We start from the raw sequence: 25,854 nt of genomic DNA, 5'->3' as shown, positions 1-25,854 counted from the left end.
ACAAAGACCCAAATATTGGGACTGTCCCTATACAATTGGGACATCTGGTCATCCTAAATCATCTCCAAAGAGATTTTGTTGAACATTTTAACCCAATTGACTCCTGCAAATTTATAAATAATAATAAAATCTAAAAATCCCAAGCATTGTATCTGAACATATTTCAGTGTATGGGTTATTTGCAACAATTAGCTATTATCATTTGTTTGTGATTGGTCATGTAAATCTCTTCACTGACTGGATGGCACTTATGGAGAGGCAAAGAGGACTCAGGCATTTCAAAATGCCCATAAATTTGCATGCAGTCACAGGAGTATGTGTGAGACTTGTTTTCTATGAATATTTTTGCAAACAAAAAAAAACAGTAATTGGACAAATATTTGCTGATCATGAAGTAGAAAGATTAGTGTTCCTCTCTAATCACTGCCACCCAAGATTCAATCCAGCGACAGAGATGACAACTCAACACCTCAGGTTAAGTAAAATGCTATCAATCAAAAAGGTGGGCCTCTGTATCAAGGGGCTAAAGCCACCAAGTATGGATCAGGAAGCCTATCTTTCATTGTAAAGGATGCCAACAGACTCATTAAATATATATGCTCAACAAATTAGCTGTGTGATATAACCAGCTATGGATATATATATTGCCACACTCCTAATGGTACAGAAAAATCAGAAGTTAGAGTTTATTATTACTTTTATCTTAATATGTAAAATTTAAAGTGTATCGTATCCAGCATCTGCTGTGGGAATCTGACCATGACTGTCCTTGCCTTGAGCTATTTTATGGGCAATACTTTAATTAATAGCCAGTCTTTAAGAATAGCTACATGAGTTAGTCTGCGTTCATCTGATCTTACTCCAAATTACATCCATTTTTAGCATTCTACATGAACCTACTGAAGCTTTGGGTAGAAAGTAGTACACCCTATCACAGTTAAGTCTGGTTTAGTGGTTACAGCAAGGGAGCAGGACTTTATCAGTTTACATTCACATCTTAGGTTTACACTGGTTCGGCTTTCCTGTGTAACGAAGACTTTGGTTATTGTTGCACAAAGTGAGTGGTATAGTTAAGCTGATTCAAACCAGTATGTGGACAATCTTATTTGGCATAAGTGATTTATTTTGGTTTATGTTAAATCAATTGGCAACTGGATTGTTAAGCTAAAGTAAGACATTCAAACTGAAATAAGAATGTCCACACCTGGGGCTGCGCTGTCTTTAACTCTCAGTTTAAAAATGAGTTTAATTTAAACCATTGCAATTTCCCTGGTTAGATAAAGGCCAACTCACAGAGTCTGCACCTTAGTTTCCCCAGCACACAAGAGGTGTAACACCTCTATTAGAGAAGCGTAAGGTTCAACATGGAACCAGTGAGTAATCTGGGCCTGCCAGCCTCTCCTCTCCCTCTCTTCAGAGCAGCTCAGAAGTATGAGCTCCAGCAAGTTTCATCTTGCCAACATATGACTAACCGAGCTACCACATCTCTCCTTTCTGGTAGTAGCCCTTAAAAGGGTCTCAGCTCTTCTGAAAGATACCAGCCACTAAGTGGCAGCACCAATGAATCAGGAGAAGACTCATGTTGAGTCTTCATTTATATTGTATGCTCTTTGGAGCAAGAAACTTGTCCTACCTGTTTGTAAAGAGTCCTCCTATACTTTTGATTTGTTTTTAAGACAGTTCCATAAGTTTTCAAAGCACCTTCAGGCATTTTAATTGAAAGGAACTATTTAAATGCAAATTATTATGAATCAGAGTTGGTTGAATGGGGAAATGATTTTGCAAATAATTTTGAAATTGTTTGGTTCCATGAAATTTTCTGAATTTTTATAAAAAATGATATCACAATAGTTTTGAGATTCTTCCACAAAATGTCATTAAATTTACCAAAACTGCATTTGCTTACCGATAATTGGGTTTTTAAACCAATGTAACGGTTTTGAATATTATTTCAATAAAAGTTGATATTGTGGAAAATTTAACAAAAATTGGGAAATTGCGATAGCATCATTTTTTGTGTGTAAAAAGTTTAGTTTGAGAAGAGGCCATTGTTCTATGAAAATGTTGATGAGCTCTATTCATTATGCTGGTACAGGTCTGTTCTTCTGTATAGTGTAGTTTACCAAAATAATCTCTCCACAGTAAGTAACTGATTTATAGTATTTCTCTTTGACTCAAGTGATACACCTGTAGGATGAGGCTTGAAATAAAATACTCAGATACATGTACTTCAACAAGCATAAACAATGGCGAGAACATTTCCAACCAGAAACATTTGGTAAACGGTAGTTGAATCATTTATGCTACGGGGCAAATCACTCCACCAAAGGCAATTTGCTGCGTTAAATGAACTTGCTACTGTATATAACTTGCTTACCATGAATATGCTTAGGAGTTCTTTTTTGTCAATGGTTCCGTTGCCATCAGCATCATATAGCTTAAAATACCATTTCAGCTTTTGGTCGATTTTCCCTCGTATAACCAAATTTATTGCAGCTATAAACTCCAAAAAGTCTATAAATCCATCCTAAGGAAGATTTAAAAAAATAGTGTTTAACAAGTAAAGTCTGCTTTCATTCTGGCAGCAATCTTGCATAAGCAGGTCATCTAATACAATATAATATAAGCTCATTTATAAAGCACCTTGCTGTGAAAATCTTCCATGGCATTTAAAAAGGATAATACATGAGCTCAGTCTAAAGCAATATGGAAAAGAGCCTTAGCACATATCATAACCTCCCATGTGAGCCCTGAGGAAGCTCTGTGCTAAGCAGCTGATATTGGCATTGTCTGGAATGGAATACAGAAAATGGCTTCTCAGTATACTTCCATGCCCCAAAGAGGGATTCCAGCAGCATGTCTGGTACTAATGATCCAAAATGGTGCTCATTAAAATGTGTATCTGCTTTGAAAAAGTGACTGAAAAATGACATCTTCATACCCAGCAGACCTGCTCCCTGCGGTGTTCGTGTGGTAAAGTCCACCAGCAAAACAGCGTTGGGGCAGGTATCTTTCCTTCTCCCCCTCAATGAATTCTTAAAAAGAACATAAGTAAATAAAACTTTGTCCCACCATCCTACTGTGGCACCACTCATGTCCCCCAGAGATCCAGAACCCGTTCGTTTTCTGACTGCTGCCTACTTATAAAGGAACAGTAGTCATGGCACAACACAGAAGGCTTTGAGTATTGCCCCAGCAGCGAATGACAGGACCAGAGCCTGCCAGAGTGCATGAACACCACCACTGCCAAGTAGGCTAGCAATTGCAAGATTGTGGAGCTCTGGGGACACAAGTGGGAGATCGAGAGGCAATTTCACTTTGGGGGCGGGGAAAAAGGGCAGGGACTTGATCTCTCGGTGGGAGGTCATTGTTACAGGACATTGGGGCCAAGACTTTAGCTTAACTATAATGCTGGATATTGTTTATCCATATAAAAGTGTCCAATCTCTCTTCGACTCCAGCTAACAAATTTTGGAACGGCTATAAAAACCTCATGCTTCAGAATTTAAACCGGTCTCTTCTTATTAGGGACTAGGAGGAAACCTTCCTGGGAGACAATAGCCAACATCCGCCTTGTGACGCTGACAGACGATGCCAATGGCCCAGGCCTCACTGAACACTAACAAGTGCATAGCTGGCAACCAGTCTGGCTTACCTGTGGGTTAGTATAGTTCAGATAGATATTAGTGTAAAAAGAATGTGTGAAGTGTTTAGACTTTATGAAATGCTTGTAGGATGCTGCATGTATTAATCCTACTTACTATATCTGTAGCCCATGCTATACAAGGTGATATTTCAGTCTTTGCTCCATAACTGTAAAATGTCTGTTCTGAAATTATGTTAACTAACCAAATAGGAAAAAAAAACTTCACCTAATGCAAAACACTGGTTTTCTAGAGGAGGTGCTATCTCCTGGCTATCAGGAAGGACTATTGTTCCACAATGGCCCACTGTGGAACAAAGACTTTGTTGATTGCTCCCCCACCACCCACCCATGTGCCGAAGTGCTTGTCCTATCAGCTTGGGCTCTATGGAGGTGGAGATAATAAATCCCTGAGGTGACCAGAAGACATTAGAGTCTCTTTATGCTGTCTGGACTCTGAGGGACAAAGATTCGTAAATATTAGCAAGAGATCCCCAAGCTGCTTGGCTTGGGTTAGCCCCAAACGACATAAAAGCTTGCTTATTATAGAAGCTTCTGTTAACTTTTGAACTTAAGATTGTGTCTCATTTGTGTGTGTATGCTTACCTGCTTTAACCTTGTAAATAGCTCTCACTTCTTTTTCCTAGTTAACAAACCTTTAGTTAGCTTGTTACAGGATTGGCTACAAGCCATGTCTTCGGTGTGAGATCTAGGGTGCAAATTGACCTGGGGTAAGTGACTGGTCCTTTGGGACTGGGAGTAACCTGAATATTTTGTGATCTTTTGTGTAAAAGAGACAATCTATCACAGAGTTAAGCTTGCCTGGGTGGCAAGATAGATCAGAATGTCCAAGGGGACTGTCTGTGGCTCTAAGTTAAGACTGTATAGTGCCTGAGGAGTTTACACTTGTTACTTGGTTGTGAAATCAAATGATAGAACTCACAATCAGTGTGGGATTTGTGCTCTGGTTTGTAATGATCTGCCCTGAGGTTGGTATTCTTGCTCACTCCAGACAGTATGTCACACCTACTGCACCAGTTTTTGCTCCTCCTCTGCAGCATGGAATGCTGGCCACTTTCAGAGATGGGACACAAGATTAGATGGTCAACAGATCTGAGCCAGTTTGGTAGTTTCTATGATATGGAGTAGTGCTGAAGATGGAGAAAGTGAAGCAGAATTTGAAGGAGAATTTACTCCAGTCATATCTCAATCACATATCAAAAATTCACAGTTGGGTAATTTTCTTTTGACCTTCCTCTAGGGTCTGAATCATATCCCTTTGAAGGGTCTGGCCGATATTCGTTAATAATAAAAGAGAGACAGTATTGCAAGGACTGCCTGGGTATTTAAGAGGTTATCATCTGTACCTTATAGTTATTGCCAGAACATTAAGAGGCATTTGGACTGTTGAGGACTTTGCAATTAATAAATCCTAAAACCCTTATTTGGTGCTCACATGAAACAATAATGTTCATGAATAACAACTCTTTAAAAAGACTGTACAAAGGGAGAAAATAGAGGACAATGTTCAAGTGTTTAAAGAGAACAATCCTTGCTTGAAAGTTTTAAATGATAGAAATTGTTCTTGTAGGTGGTGGCTCTCAGTTCTTATGGTCTATTAAAATCCATTCCTGTTCCTTCTCCAAAAAGAAACAAACATATAAAATGTGAGAGGCAAACACACCAAGAGTTGTGAAAATGTACCTTCTGTCTCTGGTCTGCAATTCAGCTGCTTGAAGACAGACAACACATGAGTCAATTAAGACGTCTGGGAATCACAGCTAACTATTAATGAGATCAAAGTGCTCAGAAATTTTTTTTTAACCTTGCCAAGCTGGCCACAGCCAAGGGTTGCAAGATTAGATCTGTCCTGACTGGCTAAGCCAGACCCTTACTCCAATATGGTGTGAGTTCTTTTCTGGTCCAGGAAGAGGCAAGCCCAAAAGGTGCGACTGAGCTACCTGGATCCGTGTCTTGTAGTGGTAGGGGCTTTTCCATTAACTCAGTGGAATTATTTTTACTGGTGTAATATAGATAAGAATATGGTGCTTAGCACTTACACCCTTCCAATAATCATATAAAGATAGATTCTTCATTCATTGTTAGGGGATAAACAGATTGTCAGTGAAATTTGCCAGCCATTGCATGAAGGTGTTAAGACCAAGCCTGATACCAAACCTGACAATATGACATTGGACACCTCTCCAGAATTTGATATGTCATATAGCACAACCTCTTGTATGAGATTCTTTGGACAATGACCAGTCTCCATGGCAGTATCCTGTCCACACCAGTTTGAATTTTGATTTTTCAAGTGTGATTTCATGAAACAATTTATAAAATGCTTTACTGAAACCCAGATTTATTATACTGAGTGCATGACCTTTTTCCTCTAATTGTATAATTCTGTTAAGAAAGTGATCCGACGTGTCTGGCACTGTTGTTTTTTGAGAAGTTCATGCTGCTTATTTCTCATAGAACTACAGATAAACTTTAGGCTTAGTCAGCAGTTATTACCAGGATCTACCTTCTTCCCTCTCTCCAAAAAACAAAATAAAATAGAGCGAGCGAGCGAATGGTATCACATCTGTGTCTTTCCTGTACTCTGGTTCCATGGGTGTTTCTCTGACTTTTTTTTGAAGTGTCAACAGTTGAGAAAGTTTATTAGCTAATCTGTTAGCAAGCTGGGCTAGAGGATGCCAATATAGAATGTGCTGATTTGTCATGTGCACATCCACCCACTCCCTAAGTAATGATAGGCTGTCAGGCCAAGATGAAAAGGTTGGCTAACTGTGGAGACTGAAACCAACGTAGCTAATCATGCCTCACCAGCAAAAACTAAAAGACCTGCAAAGACCTTCAGCCACATCTTAGCCTGAGCAGCAAGTGTACCAGAGGAAGGGAGGGATAGAGATGCTTTTGTCAGGGATAGCCTTAAGTAAATGAGCATTTCTTGAGTATCTATCCCTTAAGCATCATCCCATGGTAGTATTTATATCAGCGCCTATTACCTCTCACCTCACCCCACCCCACCCCTATTTTTAGTATTTAGTATTTATCCGTCTCCCTGGGGAGAGCCCTCAGAACAGTTGCTACGTGCTTTAGACAGTTCTCCCAGTGACGACTTTATACCACCACGTCATCGAGATAAGTGGTGGCATACTCAGTGCGGGGCTGGAGTAGGCGACCCATTAGTCGCTGGAAGGTTTCAGGGGCGCCATGAAGGCCAAAGGGTATCAAGATGAATTGATAGAGTCTGCTTGGGGTGACAAAGGCTCTTTTTTCCCTTGATCCTGAATCAAGCGGGATTTGCCAATAACTCTTGATGAGATCAAGGGTGTACTGGGCCTCTCCCAGTCAATTGAGCAGCTTGTCAATCTGGGGCATTGGGTAGGCATCGAATTTGGAGAAGGCATTGACCTTCTGAAAATTGATGCAGAAGCAAAGGGTCCTTTCCAGCTTTGGGACGAGTACTATGGGGTTGTGCCACTTGCTCTGTGACCGTTCAATAACCCTTAGGTCCACCATCACCTGGACCTCCTTCTCTAGCACCTCCTACATGCAACGCGGGAGGGGTCACGTCACCTCGTGGATTACCTCTCCTGGTTTTGTCAGGATGGTGTGCCCGATGAGGGTGGTTTGGCCTGGTAAAGCCGTGAAGGTCCTGGGAAATGCCTTCAACAGGCATAGGTGTTGGTGAAAGTTGCCTGCTTGATAGCCTGGGAGATGGATGGTATATTTAAATAGAGCGAAGGCCCCCTCCCTACTTCAGATACTATGTTACAGTGGACAGACACACAGACACACACACACACGCCTCAGAGCAAGCATATACTAATGCACAATAAAAGGTCATTCTAACAAAGCATATACAGAATTGCTTTTTTGTATATTGAAAACAGCTGGAGTATTGATCTCTGGAACAGATACAAGGAAGAAAGTAGCAATACAAAATTTCCCCCCAAGTCCTAAACCCTGTCCATATTTAGTGGGTTCCTTGACAGGAATTTGGCAATGTGGGGATCTGCCCACTAGGACCTGGGCTGAGAATACATTTTACACCCATCACCGAATCTAACAGTCTCTCAAAAGATAGATTTTGTCTCTACCAATCTGGTCTGGTGACTGAGAGGCAGTGTGAGCGTTTTCTGTATATTTACTATATTGCAGGCTTGGGATATTTTGTTTTTATTTGAGGTTTTTTAAAGTATCAGTGCTTGATTAACAAAAAATAGAACTGTTCTGACGAGACTCCAAACAGGAGTGGGGATTCGGTGCTTATATAAAATTAAGTTGCTGTGCTAACTCTGAGGCTCCATGGGAAAGAGTTAAGCTGTTCTTTCTATTTAGGACATGGACAACAGGGAGCCCATTATCACTCACTAACCACTGGGACTTTTTTTTTTTTTTTTTTTTTGATTACTCTGGTCACAGCTCTAAGCATGGGTACAACTTTAGGAAAGAGCACTAGAAAATTAGGCAAAAATCCTACAATGACTATAATTTGTTTCCAGTTAACTTCTTGGGAGGCCATGGGCCCAGGTCTGTATAAATGCAGAAAAGTAGTGGAGAGAAGAAAAAAAATTCATAGGAGCTGTGCACCAGCCTCTCTGTAACCCAAGAACCTCTTAATGCCAACTGGCAAGGGGGTTCAGAGCAGTTACAAAGATCTCTTGGGTCTGGCATCTACAGTCTAGTTCCCCAATGCGTGTCATGTGAGATCTCAAAAGCCGGTGTCACACTGGTCGTCAATACCATCGCAGAACGCATTTACGAATGTTGTGTAAGGAGTTATATAGATACCCTGAAAATATGATCTTTCTTACAGCTTGTTTCTCAGGACTGGTCACCAGCAAAGACGAAAAACAGGGTTTCTGTCAGACAAGAGGTGTTCAGCCATCTGTTTACATGTACACTGAGTATTGTCTCTTTCACAATGGGCAACTATTAGCATTTTATGTTAAATGCTACTGAAGAGCTGATGGGAACTTCAGAAAGACACTAACAGGAAGAGAGAAACAGCAGGAGAGGGGGATCCTTATCTGGGGGTGCAGATCAAAGGCTTACTCTACTATATTTTGGGGCAAAAAAGGTACCAAAGCTCCCTTCACTTAGGAAGTAAACGGACAGTGAGTTTGCTTGATGGAAATAGGGATCTCAGCCAGGCTTGGTTGAAAAGATGGTAAGAACTTTGGGTGAGATAAGCTTCTTTAAGTGGGAGGTTAACCTGTTAGTTAAGTTTAGTCTCTAGAAAGTGTGTTATGATTTTGTTTTACATGTAGCCATTTGTTTCCAAAATTCTTACTCACTAGCACTTGGGTCTTTGTTCTTTGATTATGAACTTATTCTTGTTTTCATGACAAATATGTCTAAGTGCTGTGGTGTTAAGCACAGTGATGGTCTTGAGTTGAATCTTACAAGCTGGTGTGTACTGTTCCCTTGGGAATTGCAGGTCACTTAATTCTGTAAGTGTTCTGTGGATAAGGGGCTGGACACTGCAGGGTTGGTGTGTGCCTATCATTACCAATACAGAGAGAACGAGGCTGGCGGTTTCAGGGAGCTGATCCATGACAGGCACAGAGAAGACTTCATCATGCTAAAGGCAGGAGGTAGTGAGGTGCCTCGCAAACCTGGCAACCCACGGGGAGCATCACACTCCTTTAAGGTGACAAAGAGGCAGCTCTACTGTGCTAAACCTGAACATCAGCATAGCTACTTTCATGAACACTGAACTCTAGAGATAATGAAGACCAAACCCCTTTATTTAAGCCAGCTGCACAAAATAAACATGGGAATTCAGATAAAATGGATCCCTGACCTAAAACACCCAGCTTTGGGGTTAGCAACCAACCTTCTCCCTTCCCCACCCACAAAAAAACCAATAAAACAGACAGAACAAAACAAAAACAGCAACATCTAGTTCTAGTACAGATGAGCAACTTCACACACCAAAAACTTATTTCTTGGGTCCAGTTTTTACTGTTCAGTTCCTATGCAATTTTTCTCAATGCACTGTGACAACATAGACCCTACAGTAACACCAGAAGCTTGCATTTGAATAAAACTTAAAAAAAAAATGTGGACTTGCTAGCACTGTAACTAGTCCAGTGAAACTGGTCTAAGCGGTTACCCTTATTAGGCAACTTCCTGATTTTTATTCAATATCCCTATACTGAGCAGAGTTCTGTTCCACTGCTCCGAGTCCATCACCTCCTTTAAGCAACCTTTGCCTCTTAGAGCAGGTTTCAACATGCGTTGTGCTGCCATGCTAGAGAAGGAGCTTTCATTCCCAGGCCCAGTCCCTTACTCACTATGCTTACAGGGTTAAAAGCCCCACAGAGACGGTCAACAGATCATGTGTGGAGGGAGTTCCTCAAGTGAGTCAGTGGAGACTCCTCGATGTGTGTGGGCATTAGTGGTGGACATTTTCCCCTGCTCCCCTGAGAACTGTTCAGCTCTAAACAGCATTGAAGAAAGCAGACATTAAAACTGGAGACGGGGGAGTTATGTTTTGAGTTGGCTTTCAAATATCTTTAAAAACTCCCAGCAAAATTAAATTGAAGCGACCAAATTCGGCATGTTTTGGGTTGGAAACCACGAAAAAAAATTGGGTGGAGAGAAGGAAATTAAATAATTAGTTACTAAACAAAGGTTAATACTGAAAGGCTAAATAGGAGCACTATTTACTTCCAGTTAATTATCTTAGTTGAATTATATGATGCTTCTGCTAAAGGGAATGATACACAATCTTTCAGGATTTTGTGTGGCATCTGTATCAAAACCAGATTATGTGAGGCATTTCTATGCACTTAATTTGACAGATTAATCACACTAAATGCAAAAGGGAAAGCTCTTGCTCTGGATGTAATGAGAAGACATTAGTGTGCAGCTGGCAAGGCTGATGAGGTATTTAAATGGGGTTTGTTCAGTAGTAGTTGCATCTCATAAGGAACGGGGCAATTTATTTTCATCCTTTTATGACAGGATATTGCTTTAGAATGTCAGCTGTGTGCAGTTGCTGGCGGCTGTTCTCTTTAGTCACTCACCAGAGCTCGGTGGCCTGGACAAAAAAAATGGGGCACTAAAGGAATTATGACATTATGAAACGATAATTAGGTAATATTCTAGCACCAGGAGTTTAACAAGAACATTATCCTTTTGAATCTAGAATAGTGTTGAGAATCCTCAGAATTAGTTTAAAAGCTCTAAACTTTGCCCTCCCAATGGCCATTCAAACAATTCTTCCTAATTTATTTATTTGCAAGTACTTTAAACAGTCATTCCGATGTTGTGAATGCACAACTGATTTTAACAGGGCTGAGACTCAGGTTTGCACTGCATCGGAATGAACATAAAGCAGGTTAGATGTGACGGCTGATGTTTCTATTCGACCAGTACTATCAAAGCTGTGTACATTAGTAATCATTTGAGAATTTGCATAGTGCCTTCTATCCCAAAGCAGTTTACTAACCACATAAAAGCAGTGCCACGGAAATGCAGACAACTGAGGGAGGGGGTGAGCCAACCAATTAGCACAAAGCACACTGCTTAATAGCAGTGGCAGAACTAACAGGGATGGCGACTCTCCCACCGCCTTCCAGGCCTGGTGTGGTTAGGTGTATGTGTGGTGCAGGGGTGAAAGTAACCGAGGCCACCTACCGGTATGGGGCGGGGCGGCTCTGGCCCCTGGAAGGGGCGGGGCCCTGGGTGGAAGGGGCGGGGCTGGGGGGGTGTCAGCATCCCCCAGCCAGCCCTTCCAGTCTGGCTGGCCCGCGCCGTTCAGGGCTCTTGTGTTGATTTAAAGGGCCTGGGGCTCCGGATGCCATTGCTGCTGTAGCAGCAGCGGCGTCCGGAGCCCCAGGCCCTTTTAAATCGCCGGCCCCAGGGCAGCTGCTCCCTTTGCCCCCCCCCCCCCCGCCCGCCGGGGGGCCTAAAGCGGCAGGAACGTTAAAGCGCTGCAGGGTCCTTTGCCGCGGCAGCACTTTAACGTTGCGGCGTCCCCTGCCGACGGGGGGGGGAGGGGGGAGGGGCGGCGCAGCAACATTAAAGCGCCGCGGCGGCGAAGGACCTCCTTAAAGCACTGCTGTGGCAGCGCTTTAACGTCCCTGCCCCTTTTGCCTCCCCTGGCAGCGGCCCCACTGGTACGGACCCTCACGGCAGGGCCGCCCACAGGGGGAAGGGGCAGTGAAGTTAAAGCACTTTGCCGCAGCAGCGCTTTAAGGATGGTCCTTTGCCGCGGCGGCGCTTTAACGTCGCTGCTCCCCTCCCCCCCCCGTCGGTGGCCCGGCCGGTACGGACCCCACCAGCACGGGCACTGCCAGGGCAGGCCGCGGCAACGCTTCCATGTGGGCTGGGCATGGGCCGGTGCGGGTTCTTACCGGTAGGCAGTACCGGCCCCTACCGGCTCACTTTCACCCCGCTGTGGTGCCTTTTCAAACCTATTATGCAATTGACAGGAGGTGCAGCCTAGGGTGACCAGATGTCCTGTTTTTAAAGGGACAGTCCAGTTTTTGGGGACTTTTTCTTATATAAGCGCCTATTACCCTCCACCCCCTGTCCCGTTTTTTCAGTTTCTATTTGGTAACCCTTTGCAGCCAGGATATGAATTTTCAAACAGACTGGTGAGCGAGTCTGCCCCATGCTCCTGTCCCACGGGGCTGGGCCACGCCTCCCACTCTGGGCAGGGCAATGGGGCACACCGCAGGCACAGTGCTGTGACCTCATGCACTATGTCACAACAGCACTCACTTTGGTCTGGCTGCCCCTGTGTCAGGATACAGGGGCAGCCGGGCCAAACCTGAATGGTGCTATAACCCTACGGGTTAGGTCACAACACATAGAATAGGGAGCTGGAGCCAGTGCCATGGGACAGGAGCCACCCCGGGGGGTGAATGTGGGGAACGTTTGCTTCTCCCTTACTCTCCCTTCTCTCCGCTCCCCCTGGGAGGTTATGGCAGCGGAGTACACCCATTGGATAGGCAAACACTACCAATGACCCCTTACTTCCCCCTTGACCCCAGTTGCACTCTGCCACTGCTTAGCAATGTGGGGAGGGGAAATTTTGGCAAGGAACACTAATGGTGAACCCTCACTCTTAGCAAGAGTACCATGGGCTCGTTAAGGGGCTATGCAGAACAAACAGGATCTTGGTTTTAAGTTTGAATCTGAAGGATTCCTATACAGTAAACTGCACAGAACTCTATTTAGCTACATTAGAAGGGTTGAGTTGACTCTACCAGGATGATAAACCTGTAAATCTAGAGGGTCTAGGGATTTCAAATCCAAGGCTTAGACTACTAACACACCCCACCCCCGTGCCTTTCAAACGACTTATTAAGAAACCTCATAAAATAGAAGGAAGAGGTTAAATATTTGCTCTGGCCAAGTATCAGATTCTGATAACTTAGACTAACTGTCTGAGGTTTACAGCTAATCTGGGGGTCATGAAGCAAGTTGCCTGTAATAGAAAGAACATCTGAATGAATAGAGAAATGCCAAAGTTATTACAATTCATAAATATGGTAAGAGACACCCATCCAACTGGGCCGCCAGCAAGTTTGTAATACTGTTATATAATAAATGATCTATAATCAGTAATTGGAGAATTAAGGACTGTGTGGTATCAAGCTATATTTATTGGCATTCCAGCTCTTCTAAAAATCCAACAGAGATGGCAAAAGCTTTTCTGATGTGTTTCAAGCATTCACAGGGGCTACCAATCTGCCTGTGATACCCTGCAAGGGTACCCAGGGTTGTGAGACACATCACTACTGCCTGCCCCTAGTGCAAGGAAACCTTGTCTGTGCCCACTGTGGGTCAGCTCCTCAACTCCACTGGCTACAGGCAACACAAGCACTCCCTTCCTAGGCCTTGCAAGCCCTGCTGTTACTCTACAGGTAATAGGCTCCCTTGAGACCTCCAAGCATCTCCTTGAAGTGTCCAGCCACTGGACACGCACAGTATTCACAGATTTGCTGTTCCCAAAGAAGCAATACACCCCTGCTTACCAGTTACACCTCCAATCACTGCTATGCTTAATACACAGCTTAGATATATTTGATCTCACTATACGCACAAGTTTATTTAACAAAGCCTAGAGATTTAAGTAATAGCAAGTATTTGGAAACCCAGGATTATATATAAAATAAAAGCATAACGCTCATTCTAGAGCTTCGACTTAATTAACAAGATACTCACCTGTCTTGTATCATAATGCTCACCCAAAATCCTTACACCACTTTATAGCCAGGGTTGCCTGTGATCCTCCTTTCATGAAAAAGCATGCTGTCAGCTTGCCTCCTAGGTGAAGAGACTAGTGTGTTCCTTTGCACATCAAGATAAAATAGAACAATCCTTGGTCTTTATTCATAAACAGGGGACTCCGCTCCCTGCTTTTTTTTTCTCTCATTCTGTAGATTTCCTCTTTTATCAGTTTCACAATCTCTTATTTAGTCCTTGGCTAAGTAGGCAAATAGTGTGTGGAATAAAATACACAAGAGGCCTGACAGGGAGATAGGTGTCTGTTACCTCTTGCCTGAAAGAAACATGTCAGAGTATGTCACCTCTCAGTGACTTGCCTTAACTCCCGGACCTTAAAAATATATAGATTTCAGTATAGATACATAGCTTCTTAAATACTACCCATACATACATTTCACAATTATTGTGGCAACCAGGGAGCAACTGGCTCTCTGTAGTGACCCTCACATGCCACCCTTCCATGAACTATTATGCAGATATCCAACCCCAGGTCCCTGTAAAACCCTGGGCACCCCGTGTCCTCTGCCAGTTGCACCAAGGGGGTCCCTGAGTTACACTGAGCCACCATAGTCAAAAGAAAGCACTGAACCACTCTCACTTAGACTGGAAGGAGTGAAGCATGCTTGACAAAGGCAGGGTGGTTCTCTAGGGATGAGCGGGAATCAGACTCTAGAGTTTTGAGTGGGAGTAGACTTAAAGCTTGACAATTCTAACAAATATGATTTTGTTCCACAGATGGGAGAAAAAGAGCAACTGTGTTGTGGTGCTCAGAATTTATTTTTAGAATGGTGGGGCAGTCAGTCAGGCAAATTTTTAGTACTTATACATTGCCATGAAGTGAACCTTGGGCAAAAATGCCTGCCTTAGGGAGCTCCAACAGTGCAAGTGACAATACACAAAGAGTATATTGGAAAAAATTACAAAAAAATGAAAGATTTTTCATTACATTTGACATTGTCCCATTTCATTTTGGTAGTGAAAAGCATGATAAAAAAAAAGTTTTCCTGGAATAAGGTAAGGGGTAAAGTAAAAACACACACACTTTCCCCACTTATTTCCTTTCACTTTTTAAAAAACCTGTTTCCTAGTGAAAAAAATTGGGAAAAGTTAAAAAAACTGGAATTTTTGCACATTTTCAAAATGATAATTTTCAACCAACTTTGAATTGGTAAAACTTTTTGTTTTGAAATTAAAAATGGAAACATTAGAAATTTTTCCCCACAAAATGTTTGTCGTCAAAACCACATTTCTCAATACCAAAAATCTCTCTCTCTCTCTCACACACACACACACACACACACACACACACACACACACACACTATATATATATATATAAATAAAATTGGACCAGCTTTCATTTTTACAGTGCCTAAATAAATGGGGTCCAATCTTAGTTGAGCCTTCTAGGAAATATTGTTATATACATTTACAAATAATTAATAATAGATTAAAACAGCCCACAATCTGAATCTGATCACTCCCTTTATTGCTACGAAGATGGAAACAAACTTTGTGTTGAGTTTCAGGAGCTGAACAAGAAAACGGGGATTAAAAAAGGAAGATTTCCACTTTTTCCACAAAAAACAAACAATTTATGGAGAAGACAGGAGCTGTTTTTTTCTTTCCTTCCAGAAACTGGATGTCTTGACAAAACAACTTTTTCTGGGATACAAAGCAGCAAGATTTGTTCTTTCAATGCATTTTGACAGTTACTGCCTTCTTGATATTGCCTTTTAGAATACATTGAGCACTGGATCTTGGGAGTGAAAGTGTATATTGATAACTGGATGTGGGGGAGCACTGCTCTTGAATATTAACTGCAGAAAGTACTGGAAATTGCAAGAAGCAGCAACCTTAACCTGAATAAATCCAAGAGTCGATTTCTAATAATTGAAAGAAATTGAGAGAAATTGGTCACACAGGGAATACGTTTCACTATTTTAAGAGTTAGATGATTTTGAACAGACAGACACCTGAAGATAAAGGAAATTCAGGCTCAGATTAACAAACAGAGTAATCTATTTGTAGGTGCCCAATTTGACATTTGAAAAGGGCCTGATTTTCAGTGCTGAACATGCTCCCTGGTCCCAGCCAGGACATCACCCATTAACAACAGATGTGCTGTCAAGAGTGCATGCTTTGTTTGATGACACAACCAGGCATTGGCACCAGAAGGATTGCAAGAAGTATGTATGGGGAGGATAATATGGTGGGAGGGGGGCAGAAGCAACCCAGACAGGCCAAATTTGAGTGGTGTTGCAACCCCGTGCACCAGGAAGGAGCAACCTGGCCAATTCTGAGAGAATGGTGCTACAACCTGGGCACAGGGTCGCAACGCCATTCATATTTGGCCTAGTCACCCCTCATTATGCAAACAGGGAAGGGGTTCCACCATTGTGCCACCCCTTCATTGTGCCAAGTTAAGGTGCTCAAAAGTTGGGGGCAAAGTGGGCAATGGTATCTCCAGGGCACATGCTACCAGATTATCTGGCACACACACTAATAATGTGAGACTATGGAAAAATCATCATGTGTTAGATCATCAGGAATATGGTATGAAATGGAAGGAGAAATAACCAAGGATGACATGTTTCAAGCAATAATACAAGCTACAATTAATGGATGGAGAAGTTAACCCTTCTCACCTGCATTTTAATAGTATAAAAGAGCTGCTTATGACTTTGGGAGCACTAGTATTGAAAAACCACAGGAACAAGAAGTCAGGTGTGGAAAGGATAAATGCAAAGTGCCTTCAAATGATTACAGCAGAAAGTCAGAGAAATCATTCTGGCCACAGATGAAAGAGGAAGCAAGTGAGGAGACTTCCTGAGATACAGAGAAGCTCAGTGGAAAGAACCCATGCCCTTGGGAGTCCTCACTGATGTTGGGAACACAGCCACATGATCATTCATAATGGACTGTTCCCACAACTTCTCAGAAGTAGTGACGCTGGAAGATTCCACAGTTTCATATTGACAATGTTAAATCTCAGTTCCTGGACTTTTATGATAATATTCATAACTTTCAGCAGACATGCAGCCCTAAATACACCTAGAAATGAACAGATTAGAAGTACATACACTGAGGGACTTGATCAAAAAGCAATTTATTTAAGAGAACATCAATACTTAGCTCTTCTCAACAGAGCAACACTGCTGCAATGTGAAAAGTCACCAGCAAAATTTCTAGCAGACTTACCATAATCAAAGGTTTCAGAGTAGCAGCCGTGTTAGTCTGTATTCGCAAAAAGAAAAGGAGTACTTGTGGCACCTTAGAGACTAACAAATTTATTTGAGCAAAAGCTTTTGTGAGCTACAGCATCCGATGAAGTGAGCTGTAGCTCACGAAAGCTTATGCTCAAATAAATTGGTTAGTCTCTAAGGTGCCACAAGTCCTCCTTTTCTTTTTGATAATCAAAGGGTAACACAACTTGTTTCTGAGACAGGTAACAGACATCTCCAAACACTGAACAAAGTCACAACAGATGCACAAGATGTTTACCACATTTTAAAAAAAGATATCTAGAATATGACAGGAAGGTTGTGTGTGTGTGTTATAAGATGCATTCTAGGTTATTTTTCTCAACTTAACAAGAAAATAGCTAAAGTTCACCAGAAAGCATATTTGCCTCTGGAGCCTGGGGACCTAGCTGACAGTACAATGATATAACCAGCCAGAGTGTGCTTAGCCAAACCATTATACAATACGATTACAAAGAAATCTTCTAAAGCTTAGGTCTGTACCTGCTGTTATGGGGAAGTCCGTTACAGATTGAGTTTTTTTTAAACCATCCTGAAGAGTGTAATAGAAAAATCTGATTATACAATTCTTTAGGGAGTTGAAATCTATGGAAAGGACGTAATTCTCTAATAGAGTTTATAGGTTATTAGAGTAGTTTCTATAGAATCCAATTAAATATTTGTAGAACATAGACTGGTTTAATTTCTATTGCATTCCACAGGATTTTCTATAAAGATGAACTAAATGTTAAGGATCCTTTGAATATGGGGCTGAAACAATGTAACCAGTCCCTTCAAAGCTGACAACTCATAATTTACTAATAAGCTGCCTTGTAATAACCAAGTGTTGCAGACCAAAGATGTGAGTTACTTTACATACAAGATAAGTTTATGTAGCATCACTTGGGCACAATAAACTGATTCGGGGGTGGGGGTGGGGGAGAGGAATGATTTTTGTTGGTTTGTCTCTCAGCCTAGCAGAGATTGTGTGTATATAGATACACAGACATACACTCTGTCTCTCTCTATTTTAAATATGAGAGTGAATGGTGGTGTTATTGCCAGCTGCAGTAAGAAAGATGACGGTCAGTGTTGCTCCTATATATTTCTCTTCTCCCTCTAGATTTTTGTATAAAATCTGCTTAATTTATTGATACAAAAGCTTTTATTACTGCTTTACCATGCAAACAACATGGCTATGGGAGAGCAAGATCTGTTTTTTTCATGAAACAAAAAGAAGTCAAAGTTTTAATATCAGAAACTTCATACACATTTCTCAACTTCAGTGGCTTGCACCCAACTAGAATTCAAACACAAGCCCTGCCCCTAAAGAGCTAATGTAAACATCTTATGAAACAGAGATAATATAAGCCAGTTAAAAATATAACCTAAGTGAGATTACCTTCAATACAGAGTTTTAAACCAGAAAGGTTTTGTAACATGTTTAAGTCAAAGCTAATAGGGATACTTAAAAGATTGTTTCTTCAAACTCCCAAGGATGTGATTCTATCCAGTAGGTTTTTTCCACTGATAGCTAAGGCAACTACTCGCAAAAATATGTTAGCATATCCTCAAACTGGTTGTCTTTAAACTGTATGGTAACTCTTAATGACACACAAAAGTCTAATCCCTAAATGGTTGTAACTAATGGCTACAGTGCATGTTGTAACTAAGAAGGAAAAGGTCAGGAATTAATGGGCATGTGTGATGCGAGGAAGAGCTCAGACATCAAAGCTGTGGGTGAGTGGAGCCTTTTCTAAACCAAAGTTCTGTTGGACTCCCTCCTGATGTGCTTCCTGAATAGTGCTCAGAACCCAATTTCTTTGACTTTTAGTCTTCTAATACTGATGGATTTAAATAAATCCAACGCTCTGCCCTGCTTTTATTCCAGGTCTCAGACATACAGTGGTGCTTGTATGTTACCTCCATCATAATTTGCATATACAGCTTTGTATAGGACATACACAAAAAGTGCTACATCGTTTAAAGGGATCCCGAAACATATATTAAATTTACTGGAATGGTATTTCATTTACTTAGCAATAGCTAAAAAGCCTGGAAACAGCAGCTAAAATATATGGGGAAAATGGATTTTGTAGTTCAGTAAAGGACTGTCCCACCCCTATGGAGAGACTGCAACAGTACACAATAGCTGATAGTATAACTGATGGGAAAAAGTGGTGGTTTTATGGAATGCAATGGGGGCTAAAATTTATAATTTTCTGTAGTTTAACAGCTTCTATTAAACTCATAAAGCATTCACTGAGACTGAAGCAATTCTACAAAAATCACTTATCCCCAACGCCACTGGTGATAGCACATTACTGCTTTTATACACAGGAAAAAAATACAAAATAATAAAAAAAAATAACTCCTGACTGTGTGGCTGGATTAAGGAAATATAAGAGAACACCGCCAGTTTTGAGAAAGTTTAAATAATGATCAGGTTGAAATCAGGTTGTGTATGGAAAACAAAATGAAGCAATCCAAAAACTGCCATCACCAGAGGCTGATGTGGCCCTAAAACGAGCATTAGAAATTGTTGGATCAGTGGTGACAGCTAAAGATTAATAGATTCACAGATTCCAAGGCCACAATGGACCATTGTGCTCATCTAGTCTGACCTCCTGTGTAACACAGACCATTAAACTTCCCCAAATTCACAGAACAAATCTTTAAAAAATAATCCAATCTTGATTTAAAAATTGCCAGAGATGGGAATCGACCCTGACCCTCAGTAAATTGTTCCAATCGCTAATTACTCTCAGTTAAAAAATTACATCTTGTTTCCAGTCTGAATTTGTCTAGCTTCCACTTCCAGCTATTGGATCATGTTGCACCTTTCCCTGCTAGACTGAAGAGCTCATTATCAAATATTTGTTCCCCACAGAGATACTTATAAACTGTAATCAAGTCACCCAGTAACCATCGCTTTGTTAAACTAAACATATTGAGCACCTTGAGTCTATCGCTATGAGGCAGGTTTTCTAATCCTTTAACCATTCTCATGTCTCTTTTCTCTGAGCCCTCTGCCATTTATCAACATCCTTCTTAAATTGTGGGCACCAGAACTGGACACATTGTTCCAGCAGTGCTAAAACCTCTCTACTCCTACTCAAGATCTGTTAATCAAGTATTTGTATTGCAATGTTCCTTCTGATTTTGATCATTCTTCTGGATGGGTGGGGGGAAAATTCCCATGCCAGGGTTCACAAGTTCAGAGCAAACATTTTCAAAGTTATAAAGCAAAACTGAGGCATTTTCTTATAGCATGGAATACTGGCATTGCAAGTGAGATTGATGCATGCGGCAACTTAGAAGCATTTCATAGAGTCTAAACACTAAATACATTTTTATAAGGCTAATGCCTATTTGGAGCAAAACTAACATACAGGTGAACTGATCTGGTCTCCAGCTATGATTTTGCCAGCTATATTTCTGATTGGAAGGGGTGGATCTGAGCTGATGTTGCCTGCTTCTTTCAGTGACTGCTTGGACAACAAAAGTGTTTGGCGAGAGGTGTGAATAAAAATTCTGTTCCCTACACTGGCACAAACTATTTCTTTCCTGTCCTCTTTGGAGTGGGGGGTGCATGAGGCTGGGGTATGCCAGACCACCTTGGCAAGTTTTAAGATGACTTCATTAATGGGGAGTGGCACTTTGCTAGACTCAATGCTCTGCAAAATGTTGAGGAGTTTGTAGTGCATAGCAACCCTTCTTACTAGGTCTTGGAATTGCAAAACACACAAAAAAAATCCCCAATCCTCCACTCTACCCTCCAAGGATTTGACACCTCAGAATGCAACAATTTGGTGACTCCAAATGTTGGTGTCAGGGCAGCCATCCGGATCGCCCATCACTAGAGTTGGCCCTTGTGAAGGGCCAATTCGCTCTACTCCAGTAGCCTGAAGCTCTTTCTTCAGATAATGTAGACTTGTAACTGGACCTGTTCTCTAGATTCTCACCCTAAAATAGGAAACTCTCCAAATTCTTAACACAAAGGTCAGATACATTCCCCTGAGCTGTAATGTTAGTGTGCCTAACAAAACACACTGGGAGGGACAAGCTTGTGAACAATCACATGATTGTTCTCCCAAAGACCCTTTCCTTGGTTTACAAATGTAGCTTTTCCTAGAAAAGAAACCAATTCAAGAAAGACAGGTTTAACAATGGCAGGCTAATGTTCAATACTAGAACCAATGTAATACTTAGAAGGCTGTGGTACTTATCTTCCTGAAAAAATGCCGAAGCAATCTGTACCCCAAATGCAAACTGTACACAGATCACGTCATCCACTACGGAGATGTAGCCACCTCTATTGTAAAGTATGGCAGCTTTGTAACAGGGCACAGTAACAGTGTATAACAACTCTTCGGGTAGAAAACTAGGGGAGTTGTTCAGGAGGCAGAATTCATCACCTGACCTTAAAATTGAGCCAGAATACCACTTATAAGTACTCTATGCAGAAGTACAGGCCCGGGGATCTTTAATAACCTCAAGTCATTAGGGTATCAGTTTTAGGTCTCCTCCAAAAATACTCTATAGCCCAAGAGTAGAGTTTCTTTCCTGGCTGCAGTAATAGACCGAGAGTGAGAGCACAAGAAGATGCACTTTCTGCCAATTGCTTTTTTTTCTTCTCATTCTGCTGAACAGTAAGCGATAAGATTGTAAACACCAATTTCCTGAGCTGCAGACTCTGGGCATCTCCATCACTGCAGACCTTTAAGGGCACTGCAATCTTTTGTATATGCTTTAGATTAAGAAGGGGGAAAAAAAAATGAGCGTGAGCTGTACAATGCTGAGAGTTAAGGCTCCGATGTTGCAAGGGGCTGACCAACTTCCATGAGGCGCTGAGTGCCCTTAAATCTACAGGGCCACAAGCTATTTCGTCAGTGAAAGTCAGTCACGCTGTCCAGAAGTGCATTAAATGCCAACATTTTAATAATGCAAGTTAATGAATTATGGGCATTGACTAGAACTATGGACCTGCAACTTTTAACCTGTGATTGAATTGGAAATTTAATTGCTGTGCAACTTGTGAGAAAAGTAACCTGAACAGCAATGAATCTAGATACTCTTGAAGACCTATGAAACTATTCAGAGAGCTATGAAGCCTCAAGATGTTTCTTTAAGAGCGTTCACAAATGACCTATAGACGGCTGGCAGCTTTCTCCTTAGAATATCCCCCTGATAGCAGGTGTTTATTCTGCTGAGAAAGAATTAAGAGGTTTCTGCCAACCAAGGCAGGTAGGAGGCTTGTTAATCCATCTCGACAGAAGGGAGATATAAAGAGGACCTGGAGTGTGCGCTGAACAGTGATGAAGTAGGATCCTTTGGATCAGCTAATCACCGGGAAAAGACTTGAGTTGAACTTGGTTCATTTTTTGTTAGTCAAACAAAACTCCAGAAAGCAAACACATTGTGATTGTATGGTGTGTGGACTTGGCTTTAGAAAGTATTTGGAAAGGTACCTAACTCACATAACCCTTACACATTTAAGAATTTCTTCCCTGTTTGAAGTCACTAGATTCAGACTGTCCCTGGATTTCAAGGCCTTGGGATAAAAGGGGGCTAGTTGGTGAAAAACTAGGCTTAATTTCTCATCTCTGGATAGCAAGAAGATGCTCTACCATACAGTCAGAGGTGAAAGTAAGCCGGTACGCCCCGGTACGGCGTACCAGCAAGAGCCGGTGTGCCATAATGGAGTGGATCGGCTTCCCCAGGCACAATTTAAAGGGCCTGCGGCTCCCAGCAGTGGCTGGAGCCCCCGGCCCTTTAAATTGCTGCCAGAGCCCCACTGCCGGAGCCCTGGGGTAGGGGCGGGGCTGGGACAGTGATTTAAAGGGCCTGAGGCGGTAGCGGCGGCCGAGCCCTGGGCCCTTTAAATCGTCCCCGGAGCCCCACTGCCACTTCCCCAGGGCTCCGGCAGGCTCCAGGGATGATTTAAAGGGCCCGGGGCGGTAGTGGCAGCTGGAGCCCGGTCCCCGGAACCCTGCTGCCGGAGCTCTGGGGAAGTGGCGGCGGGGCTCTGGAGACGATTTAAAGGGCCCAGGCCGCCGCTACCACCCAGGGCCCTTAAACCGCTGCCAGAGGCCCCAGCTGCCGCTGTTACCCTGGGGAGGGGGAAGGAGGCACTTGCTGGTACAGGGTGGGCAGGGTTTCACAAATACCAAAACTTTCACACCAATGTTTTGGTGTTTCCAAAATGAAATATTGCAGATTTCCACTTCCATGAAGTTATTTGAGTTTTTGGATTTTCATTCTGTTTCAGGGTGAACTCCCCCAGCCCCCACAAAATTTCAATTCTTTTTCATAGAAATTGGCAGCCCATTTTCTGGTTACTATGAAATACCGTAACATGCCAAACTTTTAGAAATTCCTATTATAATTCAGGATCTTCTTACTATGCAGCCTTGGGATGCATCAGGCGAGGTATTTTCAGTAGAGATAAGGAGGTTTTAGTACACTTATACAAGGCACTGGTGAGACCTCACCTGGAATACTATGTGCAGGTCTGATCTCCCATGTTTAAGAAGGATGAATTCAAACTGGAACAGGTACAGAGAAGGGCTACTAGGATGATCCGAGGAATGGAAAACCTGTCTTATGAAAGGAGACTCAAGGAGCTTGGCTTGTTTAGCCTAACCAAAAGAAGGTTGAGGGGAGATATGATTGCTCTCTATAAATATATCAGAGGGATAAATACCAGAGAGGGAGAGGAATTATTTAAGCTCAGTACCAATGTGGACACAAGAACAAATGGATATAAACTGGCCATCGGGAAGTTTAGACTTGAAATTAGACAAAGGTTTCTAACCATCAGAGGAGTGAAGTTCTGGAATAGCCTTCCAAGGGAAGCAGTGGGGGCAAAAGACCTATCTGGCTTTAAGATTAAACTCGATAAGTTTATGGAGGAGATGGTATGATGGGATAACATGATTTTGACAATGAATTGATCTTTAACTATTCATGGTAAATAGGCCCAATGGCCTGTGATGGGACGTTAGATGGGGTGGGATCTGAGTTACTACAGAGAATTCTTTCCTGGGTATCTGGCTGGTGAATCTTGCCCACATGCTCAGGGTTCAGCTGATCGCCATATTTGGGGTCGGGAAGGAATTTTCCTCCAGGGCAGATTGGAAGAGGCCCTGGAGTTTTTTCGCCTTCCTCTGTAGCATGGGGCATGGGTCACTTGCTGGAGGATTCTCTGCTCCTTGAAGTCTTTAAACCATGGTTTGCGGACTTCAATAGCTCAGACATAGGTGAGAGGTTTATCGCAGGAGTGGGTGGATGAGATTCTGTGGCCTGTCTTGTGCAGGAGGTCAGACTAGATGATCATAATGGTCCCTTCTGACCTTAATATCTATGAATCTGTGTAAAGGCCCAAGCCTTTTTTGAATATTGGTAATCCCTTGGCTGAATTATTTCTGGTTGCAATGAGTTTCACAGGCACATTGGGTTTGGTATATGTGTTCATTCTATCAATTTCAAATTTTTGGCCTTTGTATTTTATTGTAAAGGAGAGAAGATATTCCTCATACAATCACACTATTAAGATATGGACTACACTAATAAAATTGAAGAAACTCTGCTTTATTATATCCTCTCTGAAAAGAAATATATAAAAATCTCAAAATAAAGCCTTATAGATTTTTAAACTTCTTCAATAATCTGAAAAAAATATCGGTCATATACTGGTTTTAGTTAATGTCAAAAATGGCTAAAAAAATCCTTACAATGGAATTATATGCATTACTGTAACTTGAGAATATAAATTCAAACAGTCTGCTTAATCATCTCATCAGATGTCTTCAAAACCTGTGTGACAGAAGTTGTGTCTTTAAAATATCCTTACCTTTAGATAAAGCATACATAGTTCTTTGATATTCTATATAAACTGCTCAAATATGACCCACAGAAGACTGAAAAGAGTTAGTGCAGTAGACAGATGTTACCCTTAAACTATAAAAACTGTAAGTGGAACTTTTGACTTTTTCCTCTATGCTTTGAAGAAATTCCAAACACAAAACATTGTGTTTGGCAGTATTTTTATACCATACCATTTTGCTACTTAGAACTTTAAGAAACTTTACAACACATAGCTTCTTGATCAAAGACACTATTCTAGCACTTATGTATCAGTGACAATACATACAAGACAACCCCTGCTGTCTACAAACTGAGTTATAAATTCTCCTTTCAACATTTTGGGCCAAATCCTGAGCAGGTATAAATTGGCTTAGCTCTTTTGAAATAAATGGAGTTATATTTATTCACATCACTGAAGATGTGGCCTTCACTTGCTAAGAGAGAGGCATATTTGTGCCACTGGAGATAAAAAATGGATATTCTCTTCAGCTATGAAGGTTAAATATCAAGGTTGAAGTCTTTTTGCCTTTGCACCACATGAAAAGGTTTTTAGTACAAGGTGAAGTTTAAGCACCTTCATATGGTTGTAAATATTTCAGGGTAAAAGCACCTCCTTTTCTTTGAGGGTGTATTTTCCCAAGACTTATCTGACTGAATTTGCCCTTAGTGAGAATTTTTGCTATGAGCTTATTTTCACTTCAAGTATTTTCACAGGCTTTACTTTGATATACTCTTCACAGGCAGAAGGCACTTACTGTACTATCTCTCTCTCTCTCTCTGGCAGCTACAGTTGTCTGCTTCTCTCATGAATTACTTCATTGCTAAGTTATTACTTTTGTCA

The 25,854-nt window shown here is 41.7% G+C and overlaps 1 protein-coding gene across 1 annotated transcript in view; it reads right to left on the bottom strand.

The window, feature by feature from the left end:
- Window positions 1-25,854, bottom strand: part of GUCA1C (guanylate cyclase activator 1C) — a 35,815-nt gene that overhangs the window by 6,369 nt on the left and 3,592 nt on the right. The window contains exon 2 of the mRNA XM_074947135.1: window positions 2,378-2,527. Coding sequence (XP_074803236.1) covers window positions 2,378-2,527 — 150 coding nt within the window. The remainder of the gene's footprint in view (window positions 1-2,377; window positions 2,528-25,854) is intronic.

Source organism: Natator depressus, chromosome 1, assembly GCF_965152275.1.
Source record: "Natator depressus isolate rNatDep1 chromosome 1, rNatDep2.hap1, whole genome shotgun sequence".
NCBI classification, from domain to species: Eukaryota; Metazoa; Chordata; order Testudines; family Cheloniidae; genus Natator; species Natator depressus.
Note: the sequence above shows the minus strand (reverse complement) of the source record. Positions and strands in the feature narration are given on the sequence as shown.